The 14919-nt window shown below is 44.1% G+C and overlaps 1 protein-coding gene across 2 annotated transcripts in view; it reads right to left on the bottom strand.

Annotated features, from left to right (window-relative positions):
- STX7 (syntaxin 7) overlaps window positions 1-14919 on the bottom strand; it is a 415618-nt gene that overhangs the window by 86468 nt on the left and 314231 nt on the right. For both annotated transcript variants that reach the window (XM_069606681.1, XM_069606680.1), the window contains exon 7: window positions 9139-9235. In XM_069606681.1, the coding sequence (XP_069462782.1) occupies window positions 9139-9235 (97 nt within the window). The remainder of the gene's footprint in view (window positions 1-9138; window positions 9236-14919) is intronic.

The following is a 14919-nucleotide window of genomic DNA, read 5'->3' as shown; positions in this document are numbered from 1 at the left end:
TTAACACCCAAAAGACTGAATGACACTGACCGCCAGCTGGCAGAGCCTAAAGAATTGAGGGAGGGACTGATAGTCTATAGTCTTCCACAAAGCCCGATAGATTATCTTGAGATATCTTGAGATAGCCACCATGCTAGCTAATTAAATTAATCTTTTCGAACCGGGATTCAAACCTGTGTTGCTCTGCGTTGCCTTGCTTCCAAGACAAAATGTGTTGCCCCCAAAAATCCTTCCGGCCTGGTTCAGTCCAACTCAATCCCTGAACATTGTGTTTAAAAAAAAAAAAACACCTTTAGCTTTGAGACCACAGCTTCAGGTTGTCTCCTGATTTCCTGGCCATGACACTGTGCTGCTGGGAAAGACAACCCACAGGAAGCAGAGTCAAAGGCCTACAACTGAAAAACAGCTCAGGTCTGCTTCCATGGTACCCTCCCTCCTGCGCCACCCATGCTCTTCTCCATCCCCTGGTGTGCTACCTCTTTATCCGGTTTTCACTGTTGGGATCCACCTGTATTTTCTCTGGCGAGATGCCACCAGAGACCCAAGGACCCACAGATAAAACGTGTGACTGCCCCTGCAGGAAGCAAGTGTTTTTCAGCTGTTTTCAAACAGTCGAAGAACGCCAGCCACGAGATCCCAAAGTGAAACTGTGGCAACTGGGATCTGATCCTGCTGAAGTATTATCTGAATTGTTATGCTCCGTTAGTGCATATCTGGGAGGAAGGATAGCTCAGGGACAACGCGCTCGTCTTGGAAGCAAGAAAACTCGGCACACGACAAGTTACAAAACACAGAATTTCCTATCATTTCCTATCACAGGAACGAATTGGATATACCATGAGCCTTATGAAATAAATGACATGTTAACCCAGAATGGATAGGGTGTGGATTGTCAATCTCACTACCTTACTAAACATGATCTAAATGATTGTATTCTGCAACACTATATGGAAAAGTCACTTATTCTGAAGGTCTGCACAATCGCGGTGAAGGTGGCTCGGAATTTTGTCAATGCATGATATATAATTATGGATTATATGTTATTATATATGTAATTTGGACCTTAGTGTGTTTTTTCTGTGACAATTTAAGGAAATCCACTCCTGAAGAAGGGGTTTGATACCCCGAAACGCGTGGAGTTTGAAGAACTCCATTTGAAAGAATTACATCACTGCACAAGGAACCTATAAAATTGCACAAGGAACCTATAAGACAGATGGAGAACTCTTATACGTTAAGTGTTATCAATGCATGGAGTATTGTGTATCATAGATGGGCTAAAGAAAATGCTTCCTATTGGCTCCAGTACTCTTATGCAAAAGTTAAACGCTTCCTGAAAGAGCCAATCTATGCTAGTGCAAAAGAGGAAAACATGATTAATTTGGCCACTAAGACAAATAGTGGCCATTTTTACAACACTGGTACAACACTGGACTGGTGATGACAAAAAACCTAAATATCAGAGTGTGTTCCCACATTGTACTACCATTAGAAGTAATTTACTTTTTAAATTTAAAAAGGTGTGATACGATAGAAATCCTGGGCTCTAAATATGGAATTGTGAGACAGAGGAGATTATGTAGATTGTGTTGAACGGTGACTATTGAAACTGGAAAATCTCATGTGCATCTGTCAGTGTCTTAATCAGCTGAGAAACAAATATTTGAAAAGATATAACAATGCTAGTAACACAGAAAATATGGATGCGATATTTTTATGCGGCAACGATATGAATCTTATTTTTTCACTTGATTAATTTTTATGAGCTTATTTTATCCATTTTAAGAGGCTTAATGTCCGATACCCTGGTCTGATTAATACTACATTTAAGCAATTTTAGTTGTAAAATTGTATGAAATTTATGATGCGACGGTTGTGATATATGTAAAGCCTTTGTTGGCTATGAACATATTAATTAATAAATAAATATAAGCCTGTATAGGCAGAATATACGCTTGCGATTTTTTTACTTAAATTCTTTGTCGCATCTAATTTTAGGTTTCATTAAATTTTGTGTCATCAGTTTAGACATTTGGCTGTTATTCAGTATTGAGGTGTGCAGGGGACGCGAGTGTCTAAAAGATTTGGACACTTTTCTTTTGTAGGTTGTCTTAAGGTTTCGTGCCAGGGCCTGTAATCCTCCCCTGCACCCAAACTCCTTGTAACAATCCAGAGATTTCTTACGATTTTTCTACCTTTGGTATGCTCGCTCAGTTTGAATTGTAGTCTCAGAATGAGAGTTCTAATCATTCAGATTGCATTTAAAAGGATGGCGGCCAACCCGAAAGAGTCCAATATCTCTGCATTCCTTTGTTCAGGCATTTTGTGTGGTGCACGCGGATCAACCAAAAGTCTAATCTCTATTAATTGGCTGAAGCCTGGTGTGTGAGCACCGTCACAAATGGAAGGAGAGACAGTTTCGAACAAACCAAAGATTTTATTCAGATTAAAGTTCAGGGGTTGGGGCAGCAGATTGTACTATAATCAAGACAATGATCTATTGCTGGGTAAACGTTGAGGTTTAAGGAGAGCAAAAGGAGCAACCAGGCATAATCTATGTTAGGACATAGGTCTGAAGTCCAAGTGCTGCAGTTTACCAAAGATCATAAGGGCTACGTGGCCCCGATAGAATCATTCAAAGACAGTTCTTTGAGGTCCCAGGATTCAGGAACCTTCCACCCAGGTTGCTAACGAGCATTGACCTCCAGGGTTTTGAGTGCCTGGTGGCAATTGGATTTCTTCCTGATCTCTTCTGGGTACATTTTCAGGCTGTACACAATGTTGCTGTGCACTACATCCACCGGTAGTGGGTTGAATTTGCGAGATGCACCACACATTTGCTGTAGAGGGCACCACAGGCTCCAGCTACTCAAGCACCCATCACTGACTTTGGTTGTCTGGGATCCTTTCTGCTGAATACTTCCAGTGAACTCAAGTCCCTGGTTCCAGCATGCTTCTTTTGATTCAGTTTCTCAGCAAGCCTATCAACCCTTTCTTCTCAAACAAGTTTTTCTGTATCTTTGGTGGGGTTGCCAGTGCACCAGAATGTAGAATATGGCATCTGGCTCACCAGTCTCATCTTCTCATGCTTTCTTTCCCTGGGCTCCCACCAAGAAATTGTTCGCTATTGTCCTAGGTCATTCCCAACATCTGGACCAAGACTCCTGGCTAGCTTGCAATTCCTTATTTTATTTCCTTGATTTCTCTCAAGGGCCTTTGGCTTTTGGCCTTAGCAGCTCCTGGGTCCAGGACCCCAATTCTCTCCACTCTACCTCTTGCACCCTGGCTTCACTACAGCTTAGGCCACGCTAGTCCTCCTTTCAGAGAGCGGTTAGACCGTGGACATGGATAAACAGACTGGACCACACTGGGTGAAGTTTTCCAGATATTTTCTTTGGGTCTTCCATTCCCAAATGTCATTGAAAGTGAAGCAAAAATAGGCCATGGTGGAATCCCCAATTTAGGCCTTACATCTGCCTGCTCCCTTTTTCTGTTCTTTCTGGGACAGAAGCTAACTGGTCATAGCAAACCTTTTTCAAACAGTCCATACAGATCTCAGATTGGCTCACTAGACGCAAAAGAATCTATATGTCAAATGAAGTTCAACAACAGTTTCTCCTCTGCTGGATCAGGTCGAAACAAGCAACAAAAGGGAAGTCTCTTTATATGTTCATCAGGCTTTGGCATGGGCTTACTACCCCAGCACTCACAGACTCTTTGTAACTTGGTCCCAAGCAAATGTTCCGGTTTGTCTCCCCTGCTGCTGTTGGGAGACCCCTTCTCCCCAGCCCTGAACCCGTCACTGTGCGTTGGCCATGATATACAAACATAACTGTAGCATGACATCCACAGAAGCAAGCCAGCCTTCATGCCCAACATTCTCAGATAGTAGCTCGGGGTCTTATTTCAATTCTTTTGAGTCGTGATATCTACCCTTTGCGCTACTCCTCTGCCATGGATTTGGTCTTGGACTGTCTCGTAAACCCACCATGTGCTTGCTCCAAAGTTAGTCTAGGCCCGAGGTCTTCAAATTGTAGGGCCGGCCCCCCTAGTTGCCCGAAGGATATCCAGGGGTGGCACAAAGCGCTTCAAAAAGATACTACAGAGACTGCTTTTAATAGGACAAATGAGCAGATCTGGCTTCTGGTGGCGGGCCTCACAACAACAGTTGTACACAAGGGTGGCCCGGCAATAATATTTTTACTCAAGGGGTGCTTGGCATAGAAATGTTGAATACTACTGGTCTCGAACACTTATGATCGCCTTAACCCTCTCCGCCTGGGTGTTGATGATTCTGGCAGATCCCCGCTGGCCAATATCTGCTGTTCTCTGGGCCACCCTTGTCTGCTCTCCTTCCAACTCTGGTTTTTGTCTTCCCATCTCGGCTGCAATCTCTAGCACTCCTTCACTATTTTCTGCATATCTCGCTCTCCCAAGGCAATTCTCTGCAAAACGGTGCTCCTCTCATACTTCAAATGCCCACACTGCCTCTTACCTCGTTTTCCTTTCCATTCGGTCTGCTCTTTCCCTGTGATAGGGCTTAGACGAAGGACGTGCGTTATTATTTACTTAGATATTTCAATTTGAAAGCTATTGTAGCTCAGCTATTTTGCAAGCTTGTATTGCTGGTACGCACAGAGGCTGGCCCGCAGTTCTAAAAACCCACCTGCCATCTTGTGATGGACTAGCACGTCACTCAGGATGAGTGGTAGTCATAAATGAGTACTTCCGGTAGGTTAGCACCGCTGAAGCAGGTTTTGTCAGTAGCAGGGAATCTCTAATTATATAGTTTCCTTCCATCAAATAAGGTGTGCTGGCTGCATGTTAGACGACTGGTTTCTATGGCTAAGGGACATTGTGACACAGTGTTGAGTCTCAGGGATTTTCGATGTACGTTTCTTTCCCCGATGAAGTGGCCAACAGGGCGTCACCCGGGGATCCTCCCATGTTGTTCCAAGGCCCATCATCCACTGGCTCAGAGAGGCCCCACATACTTAGTTATCAGAGTAGAATTTCCCAAAACAAGGCAGGAATCTTTTTCACAGCTTCCACTCTTGATCCTTCTGATTTTGTCAATGCTGCTTTTCTAGTCTGGATTACTCCAACTACAACTTCCTTCTCTTCAACCCTACTCCATAGCCAAGTACTCCTGCCCCACATGGCTACTTCCTTCCTCTCTCCAACTTCTTCCATCAAAATATCCCAGTCTTAATGCTCCTCCTTCCTTCCTTCTCTGTCCTTCCTCCAATGACTTCCTATCTTGAAGGTTCCCAGTGTTTCCGTCTTCACCCTCCTCCCTAGGCTTGCCCTTCTCTGCCGCTGTCCTCATTGATGCTTCCTCTTTTCTTCCTCCACAAACTCCTTTACTGCCAACCTTACTCCAAACTCACACACACCGTTATTGACCCTACCCCTTCACTCATTTTTGGATTCCACCAACCATTATCCTATTATGAGCACCTGAGTTGTTGAAGTGTTTTTGCCTCAGGATTGGATAGTCATCATTAGGCCCTCCATCCCCCACCATGTGCATAATAATGTGCACAAAATGGTGTTCGTCCCCGCATCTCCATGGGCTTGTACTTCATAAGAGGAACCTGCCATTTTGGAATCAGGCGGCCCAGTCATGCTGGCCACCAGATCTCACGAGTTCGTCACCTCCCCACAAATGCTGCAGATGGCTCTTGCATTTACACGTGCCTCACTGGGCCTCCCCTGCCACAAGTGTTTAAGAGGGTGACTTAATTTGCTCTTTAACCCATGAACTGCTTTTGCCTGCAGTCAATCTCATCTCCTCACCATGTTCCAAGCCGTCACCTTTAATGTCCAACACCAGGCTCCTAGCGTGTTTTTCTCAGAATATCAGATGAGCTCTACGTTAATATTGCTGAAGCTGAATCATCTCCTCTTCTAACCTGGTTTGAGGGAAGGTTGGAGTGAGGCCTGATGGTATCCTCTGTATACTGGTGTAGAGGCCAGCATCATGAAGGCAGCTGCTCACTCAGGCCCTATGTCTCTATTGTCCCATAAGGGACTCCATCACAGTGGGAGGAATGTTGTTGAGAGTAAGCCGAGAATGTTCCATATGGACATTATCCATGCTAATAGACGGTCCCTGTGTTGATGTTAGCCCAATAGGCTTGGATTTTTTCTGGTCTTTAAGGGTGCTGTGCTAGTGTGTTATTTGAATAGCAAGGTATTCAGGGATTTCTTTTTTAACACTAGGATGCTTTACACTATGCACAGTCATCTAAAGGATAGAGTGCCATAGCTTAGTTGAGGGGAAAAAAAGTGGTGTTTCCCATAAAACTGTGGCAATCTTGCTAGCATTACTGAAATATATCATTCGGGCTGCCTTGTAAAGGGAACATTTTCTTGCAAGGGCTTCCAGGTCCTTGCCATGGAAGGGATATTTGACTCAGTGTTGTGTGCTTGTAAATGATTAGTATAATCCTGCAATTTAAATATGCGAGGCCTGCGTCACTGATACGTTTGAAGATGGGGTGGCAGGCAAGAGAAGGGGAAAGAGGCTGGATAATGTGTTAACCTGTATTTCACCTACCTCTGGCCGAACCCCGGAGAACCAGACCTAAATTGTTCAGACTTAGATCAGCACATGATGTACTTTGTCCCCATTTATGTATTTTGGGAACATTGTGCAGCCCTTAAGAAATGGTTTAGAGAAATATCTTGGTAAGGATAGTGTGGTGGAAGTGGGTTCATGCTACGTTTCACTACCTGAATAAATGGTATTTCTTTCGCGGTTAGCTCCTGCAACTGTTTTTGGTTAAGAAGTCTGCATTAGTTGAAACGTAGCAAGTTTTTGGGGGATGCAGCTAAAGAATCAGAAAGCTTCTAACGTGGCAACTGTTGGTGTTTCAGTCGAGTGTATTATGTGGGCTGTATTGGTCTGATTTTGAGGGGATTTAATTGTTGCTGAGATTGCAAAGTTTGGTGTTGTCATTGTTGCCGAGACCACCCTGCAGTGTTTGCTGTCTTGTGAAAGAGATTTAGATTCTTGTAATAACTGAAGGGTCAGGCATTTGAATGATCTGGCAGTGATGGAGGGTTTGGTAGTGCTTTGTGGGAGGACTTCAATGGGCACATAAGGAAAGCTTGGCTTGGTAGACTTTCAAGAGGCATTTGTAGGAGGACTGATACAGTAGGGTTGCTGATAGGACACGGTTTAGTGGGGCTGCCGAAAGAATAGGGATGAGAAGGTGTGATGTGAGATTGAGGAAGCAATGTTGAAAAGGAGTAAATAGTCTGTAGAAGAGAATTAACAGAAATTGAGACTTAATAAGAGTGTGTGGTGCTGTGCAGGGCCTGTTGAATAATTGTGTTGAAAGCCACTTTCCCAAAGACCTGCGATTGAGTGAAACACCATGAAAAATCCAACAAAGTACTGATACTTCTACATATAAGGTGAGAGATGTTGCCAACTACATGAAGAAACCCGAATTTGCACCATCAAGATGCACTTTAAATGTGCAGAGCAACAGGAGGAGAGGCCTTCATCCCCAAGTTGTCAACCTGCAGAGGCCGAGCTCCAGCTCAGAATGGTGACCAGTGCAGCAGAGAGGGCTTTGAAGAAGCTGGACAGCCCACAGGATGGTCCTAGGAAAGGAACTTCAGAGGACATCTGATGGTGGGATTCTCGTTCAGCGATTTGCACTAGTTGGTTCTACCCGTCAAAGGATCTAAGCACAGACAAGGGTCTTCTAGGATGTCAACAATAGAGGCAGGGTTTCAGCAGGACTTGGCTTTGGCAATGATGGACATCCTCTGCACCAGTCTTCCAGGTCTTCACTGCAGGCTCCTCTGCTTTGGTTTCTTGGCTCTAGTGGTCAATCTGAGAAATGGCTACTGGCTCCTCTACTTATCCCAAATTCTGTATGGGCCCTGCCTCAGTCTACCAATGGCAAGGATCTGCACCATTCAAACAGGTAGGCGCTGTTCAATCGTGGGCAGTCTCAAACCAACAAACGTCCAATGGCTGGAATGTGGATTCAGACAAGACCGTCCCATACCACAGATACATCCTCACTTTGCCCGGAAATCAAAGTTGGATCCTGCGAAAGTCCATGGCTCCCGTGTGGTACTTCCTGACCCATAAGGCAAGAAGAACACAAACAAGATGTCTGAAGGAGAGTGCAAAAAGAAAATTGCACAGCCATTTTGAGTATATGGTAGTGGAGAAAAAAAAGACACATCGATATAGTACCCCTACATGATCTCACAGTCCGGTGATGTATGCTCAAGTAAAATAGAGAAATCACGCTTAGGGTACAATGTCTCACAGGATTCAGAGCCCCCCCTGCACTGGTAAACACATGGGCTGATCAGTGCCCGCAAAATAAGTGAGTTGAGCTAGGAAAGTACAGCAAAAAGGCTTCCCTTACCTCTATACTTCAGTGCAGGGTTCAAGCAATTGATGTCCATAGAATGAAAGTTGTAATAAGAAAAAGCTTTCCTTAAATACCTTTTTTAGCAGGACTGGAAATAAAGTCTCAGAAACAAATTATCCCAACCAGACTGAGGTTTAGGTAAAGGTAGATGCTCACGGTTACCTTTAGAAAAGTAGATGTTCTAGGCTCATTTGAAGTGAGCAGAACATAGGGGGTGACCACACCAGATGACATGGCCCGAGATCAGTGTTATGCGTGCACACAAATCAAAATTCTCGAAACTTACACATTTAAAACAAGAGAAGGTGCACCTAAAGGCCGATGAACAAAATGATGTCCCATAATCAGATTGGTGGTGCTGTCTCTTTAATGGTGGATCGCAGCTACATTAAGAGGTACCAGGTAATGAAATGTAAAGCAGAGTAAGAGTGCTTAGATTGTCCTGAGATTCAGAACAGAAAGGGCTGGGGGGTTGTAAATGGAAATGCCCTAAACAAATGTGTGTATGATGCAGGTACCCCGACAGATGAGCATTGCTGAGAATATTTTGTGAACTACGGCAAACAGAATTATTATTTTCTTTTTAAGCATTTGTGTTAAAATGGTTGAAAGCAAATATTTCCACACATCGGTACCCTTCATGCCTGGTTAGCAAAGGGGGCTGTTTGCCACACGGATCCTCCTACCCTCTGGACTGGAAGGTTAGACCAGTGTAGTGTGCATGATTTACCTCAAGCTGTCTGATGGCAGTTTCTCTCTCTTCAATGAGCTGCAGGTCATCTTCTGTAATGTCGTCATACTGTGTTTGAGCTTGAGGTTGGATTTCACTGAAGACACAAATAAAACATGCTTTTAAAAGAGGTAGGTGAATATCAAACAGGAGATTCTTTTAACCATCACTAGCAAAGACAAGAGGAAAATGGTAAATAGCCTGTAGCACATAACCTGCCAAATTCTCAATGTCATAGGGCAGTACTTACATTTGCCTCTTAACCTGAAAGCATACTACTCACAATTTGTGTTAACTGCATCACCTTGCAGGCATGGTCAGAACTCCATGTGGACAATTTCCAAAGTTGTTACCCTGTCTGACCTATACCTAGAATGTTTTGGGCAGGTGTGTACAACATGTTCATTGCGTACCTCGTCAGAACTAACAAATTTGCTTTAAAAAGTTCTATACACTTCGATAGGATTTGGACACCAAATGTACAATAAAAAAAGGTACAAGTTGTCCTAAAGCACTCAAAGCTAAGCAAAGGCTTCTTCTAATGTGGTTTTGACACAGATTGGGACTCGGGAAACATCTAAGGGATGTCAACTCAAAGATGGTATATGGAAGATCCTCAGGGGCTGAATCGCTTTTCCTGGAATCCAGTGTCTGTCCAAAGGAGAAAAGGAATGCACATGCCGGAAGTATAGTTGAGGGGCAACATGATTGTCTTGGAAGCAAGACAATGCTGACCATCATTGGATGATACCCAGTCCCACACATAGGAGGTTGGACTCCAGCATTAAGTGCAATATAAAAGTCAACATTTTAATTATTTTTAAATTTTTATTGGCGAGAGCTCTGTACGAGCAGTTTTTGGAAGTGGAGGTTTACAGTCAAAGAAGCACAACTGTCGGGTGTAGCCTGGATGAGGAGAACTATGGCAGCTCTGTTACTGAGCTGTGTGGCAAACTAAGCAGGAGGAATGTTTAGATTGGTCCTTCCTGCACCCTGGTGAGGTGTGATAAGCCGGCCATAATGGGGAATCATTGAGGAACCTGATACGAGAATTTTATTAATTCAGAGAGGCAGTGAAACGCCTACTGAGGCCTTTCCCTACTGGACATATGGTGCTGGTACAGGTCCGTACCGCTTTGGCTGCTGCCCTCCCAGCATCCAATGCCTCTCTTCCGTGTGCTGCAGGGACAGCCGTCAGTACGGAGGGAGACAATGCCAGAGTCCACCAATGCAGGGAGAACTGCGAGTTGCAGGTGCGCTGGGTACAGGCAGGGAGTCAGTGAACGGTTGGTGCACTTGCTGGATGGTGGCTATAACCAGAGAGGAAAACCATAGTCAATTAGATTTCAGCCAGTTCAGGAGGAAAAAGATTACATGAAGCAGATGAGAGCCCTACAAGTATAGGGTTGGCCCTGTGCACATGGCAGATATGTTGCATGCTCCACTCTATTCTTTTGTGAAATGTGTTGGAAGGTTGCCCCGTTATGAGACGTAACTATTTGAGGAGGCAACAGGGGTTGGACTTTGGCATATAAGAAGTCACAAAAAGCTAACAATTGTCAGGCTTCTTTGTACTAAGCACAAAGCAGACAACCTATTTCTGCTTTCCCAAACATACAGAAGCTCACAAATGAAAAGCTGTAGTTTGATCTGGGTGCAGACAATCAAAAGGCCACTTAATGTCCTCTCACAGGTGCGCCCGCTGCACCAATTAAGGCCCTAAAAACAAATCAGACAGGAGGGAGGGATGGAGGTTGACGACAGTTGGGGCGCATGAGAGGATACAGTAACAGAGAAGAAGGGTATAGCAGGAGGAAGTAGAGAGGTAGAAGGAGAAGAAATGAGTCGATAAAATGAAGGCAAGTTTGCAGAGGGGAAATGAAAATACCACACGTAGCTAAAGAGATAAAGAAAAAAAAACATCTGGTGATGAGGTCAAAGCAAGAGGAAGAAAGGCAGGAGACATGCAAAAAAGGAGGAGATAGAAGTAGGAAATGGAAACATCTCGAATGAGAACAGAAGTTAAGAGGGTGAGAAAGACAAGGAAGTGGAGTGAACCTAGAGGGAGCAATGCAAGCTGATCGATGCCAAGGTTTGCTAGCACAAAAGAGCTAGAGAACAGTAAGGCAGCAGGAGGTGGTCGGCAGTGGAGTAAGCAGTGGCGGAAGGCCAAAGCAGCAGAGCCTGAACTGCTGGAGGCCTGTAACATGGTACCAAGAGTAAGGGAGACTAAGCCCCAGACAGTACTAAAGAAAACATTGTGAATAAGGTTAGCTGGTAACCAAGAAACAACCGGATTTGGTGGACGAATCAAGACCACCAACAATAATGCAAGAACACCTGATAATCCTGAGAAGGAGAAACTGATCTGATAACTATAAAGGGAAAGTGCCTTTTTGTCAATGGTGGGCTGCCTTCAGGGAACTCTGGATATTGCCAAGTGGGCCTCTACATCAATGACCTATTTTGTATGGTTACTTTGCTTTTCTGGTCCTCCACTTCTCCCATGTTCCCCAGTCCTCCCTTCAATCCCTCCTCATCCCCCACATCCATTTCAAGTAAAGAATTAGCTATAAATCCCCACTTTTAAAAAACGTTATGTTCATTTTTGTTATGCTCAACTACTTTTTAATCCTTGTATAGAAACTAAAGTACTTAAAGATTCACTATTTGGGCCCACTTTGCCACATATTCTTGTAGGAGACCCCCCCAAGCCCTAGTTAAAAGGTTTGGGCTTACCCACACACTGTAATATGGGCCCACTTTTGGTTCACAGTCCACCCCCCGGTGGTAGCCCCAAAACCGGGCATCAAGAGATTAGCAAGTCCACCAACGATACAAAACACACTTGTGCGACAGTTTGGAGCAAGTGACTGCTGACCCAGAGGTAGCATAGGGTGTCCAAGACCAGGTGGTGTTCCTTGGAGTTGAACCTGTGTTGAGACTACAGGAGACAAGCCCGGCAAGACTGTCCTTGGCGAGAGATGTAACCAGGAAAGACTGAATATCCACCTATGGACAACAGGGAAGAAACTGACCATCGACTCACACTCATCTGATGAATGCTCCACAGTCAGGAACTCTCAGGAGTAGAACGCCGACCAAGGAACTCTGAGTGACTGTGTCTTGGAAGTTGACTTTAGCAACGAACACTTGTTGAAATGTGTATAAAGGAATAATTGGCCCAGAGCCTAAAAACTAATTCCTACACATATAATTTCTCTTCATCACCCATAACCTTTGTTGTCTTGTACTTGTCTGTAGTTGTTTCAGTGAATAATCCTTGTTTTGTGATATTATGCCTGTGTCTTGAATCCATTGTTAATCCCCTTTATTGCATGAACGGTAAAAGGCACATGGTAAAATTCTTGTAAAACTCAGAATCGCTTAGAGCAGCATCTAAGCAAGGATGAGATCACGCCATGGGCGGAGGAAGATTTAGTTACCTCTATTTTACACCCATGTTTCTTATACTCTGCATTTCTGCTTTCTCTTACCACTACAAACAATTTCAGCTTTGGAAATACTAGATTGTTCACTTTAAAATAGATGCCTGTCAAGTTTAAACTCTTCTACCATCATCCACTAAGCCACATAATTTAACTTGGGGCCCATGGAAGTTTAACTTTCTCCTCAAAGTAAACCAAAAATTAGCTCTCAAGGAGTGCCAGCTAGGAATACCCCCTCTTGGTCCTATTGTTTGACTTTGCAGTTGAATCACTGATGCAGTGCCTCAGGTACAATGAATGGCCTATATAGTGGAAAACCATGCAACGTTTTTCTGTTTGCGGGCAGTATATTGCTCTTAATGACTAAACGCAAGGATTCTTCCCATATTGCAGACCCTGTTAGGGCGATTTCTGAAGGTTTCAAGGCGAATTGGAGGACAAGAAAGATGCTCAATCTTAACCAAACAGTAATCTGCTGGGAGTCTTTAAATGCCATCTCCCCATTAACCAAGGCGGACAGTAAACAGATACCTAAGCATTCATTTAACTTCTAGGGCTTCAGGGATTTACAAGAGAAACATATGTGGCCTTTTATCCTCATCTCTGAGGGAAACTATGTGCTCTTGAAGAATGGTTGGGTTAACTTAATTAAAATGAACATGATGCCTAGACTGCTATACCCATTTCAGTCCCTCCCAGTTGGGGCCCTGGGGAAAATACTCTGGAACTTCCAAAAAACACATAATGGCATTTTTATGGCACAATTTCAAACCCAGAATATCAAACAAATGACTCAATGGGATAATCAATAGGTTCTAGCATGTTCAACTGTGGTGAGGTATTATCAGGCCGTGCATTTGAGGCCTCTTACAGAATGGGTAAATCCACACTCCTGCAGATTTTGGAAAATTCAGCAAGGTCATGTGGTGGATATTCCTCTGCAATATTGATCCACTCTCATTCTTCCTTCCTCCCAACATATTCCTCTCTGCTCGATGTTTAATTCCACTATCCACCTTTTTCAACTTACGCCCCATTCCCCTATTTCTCCACCTCTTCTTTCTATCTCCATTCTTCCCTTTGACTCTAGACTTCTGTTCCATTTTCTCTATTACATTTAAATGTTATCATGACCTTACACCTCTTATCTTTCATCTCCAACCCCTCCATACTCTGTCTCACGGTCTCGCCTGTCTGAACATAATTTTCTTGCTGTCCCTAAACCACCATGCGTTTCCCTCCTGCTTTCACTCTTTCTGCCTTCTTGCTCCTAGACATTAGAATTCTCTCCCACCTGACATCCGTTCTCCCGCTCTTCATACTTTTCGACTTGGTCTGAAATCCAGGCTTCTCAACTCTCCTCAAAAATATAATTTGATTGCCATTACCTTTATTTATTTTGTTACCCGTTTTATAACTCTTGTACAGCAAAAGCACTTTATAAACTCCAATAAAATGGAAATAAAATGAAACGAAAAAGGCGGGTGACCTCTAAAGACAGGCCCTTAGCGATATATCAGCTTCCACCCAACACCACGTTTCTGCACATCTGCCCTTTCAAGTCCTGCCAGACAACCTTTCCTGAACCAGCTACTCCAATTTCTAGAACACAAACAATTTCCCCGGCTTACAAACGGAGCAATTATGTCAGTGGGCTCAAGGACGGGTGTGAGTTTGTGTCACATATATTCAGGGAGGGAACGATCCAGCTTTTACTGATGTTCAGAAGATTTTGGTCTGGGGAGGCAGAACGACTAACGTTTTCTGCTCAGACACTTGCTGTTACAGAAGGAAGTAAAAGTTAAGGTAACAATTCTGATTTTGAAAATCTATAGCTTGCTCTCTGTCCAAGAGAATAGGGTTTCGAGGCCACATTAATGCAGGCCATAAGGGTCTAGGGAGAGAACTGACTATTGGTGAATGCCACCACACACCTCCCGTTCATCGGGAAGCTTATTCAAGAAAGTAGTTGCGACCCAGCTACTTACCAAAATCGACCAGCTTGACCTCCTCTGTGATAAGCAACGTGGATTCCACCCCTAACACAGCACAGAGACTGCAACCATCAAAGTGGTGGATGATATGCTCAGAATAGCCGACACTGGGGACGCATGTCTCCTAGTCCTCTTAGCTACCTTCGACACATTGATCCCAAAATACTCTGTCTCCTGGCCAACGGTATGGGCTTCTGTCCTAAATTGGTTTGCATTATACTTGTCCGATAGACACCAGGTCGTATAGATGGGCTCACTCAGATCCAACCGACTTCCAAGTCACGTGTGGTAGCTCCCCCCCCCCCAAGGGACCGTTATTTCCCCAATCATCTTAATTC

Source organism: Ambystoma mexicanum, chromosome 4p, assembly GCF_040938575.1.
Source record: "Ambystoma mexicanum isolate Mex_15411 chromosome 4p, UKY_AmexF1_1, whole genome shotgun sequence".
Classification (NCBI taxonomy): Eukaryota; Metazoa; Chordata; class Amphibia; order Caudata; family Ambystomatidae; genus Ambystoma; species Ambystoma mexicanum.
Note: the sequence above shows the minus strand (reverse complement) of the source record. Positions and strands in the feature narration are given on the sequence as shown.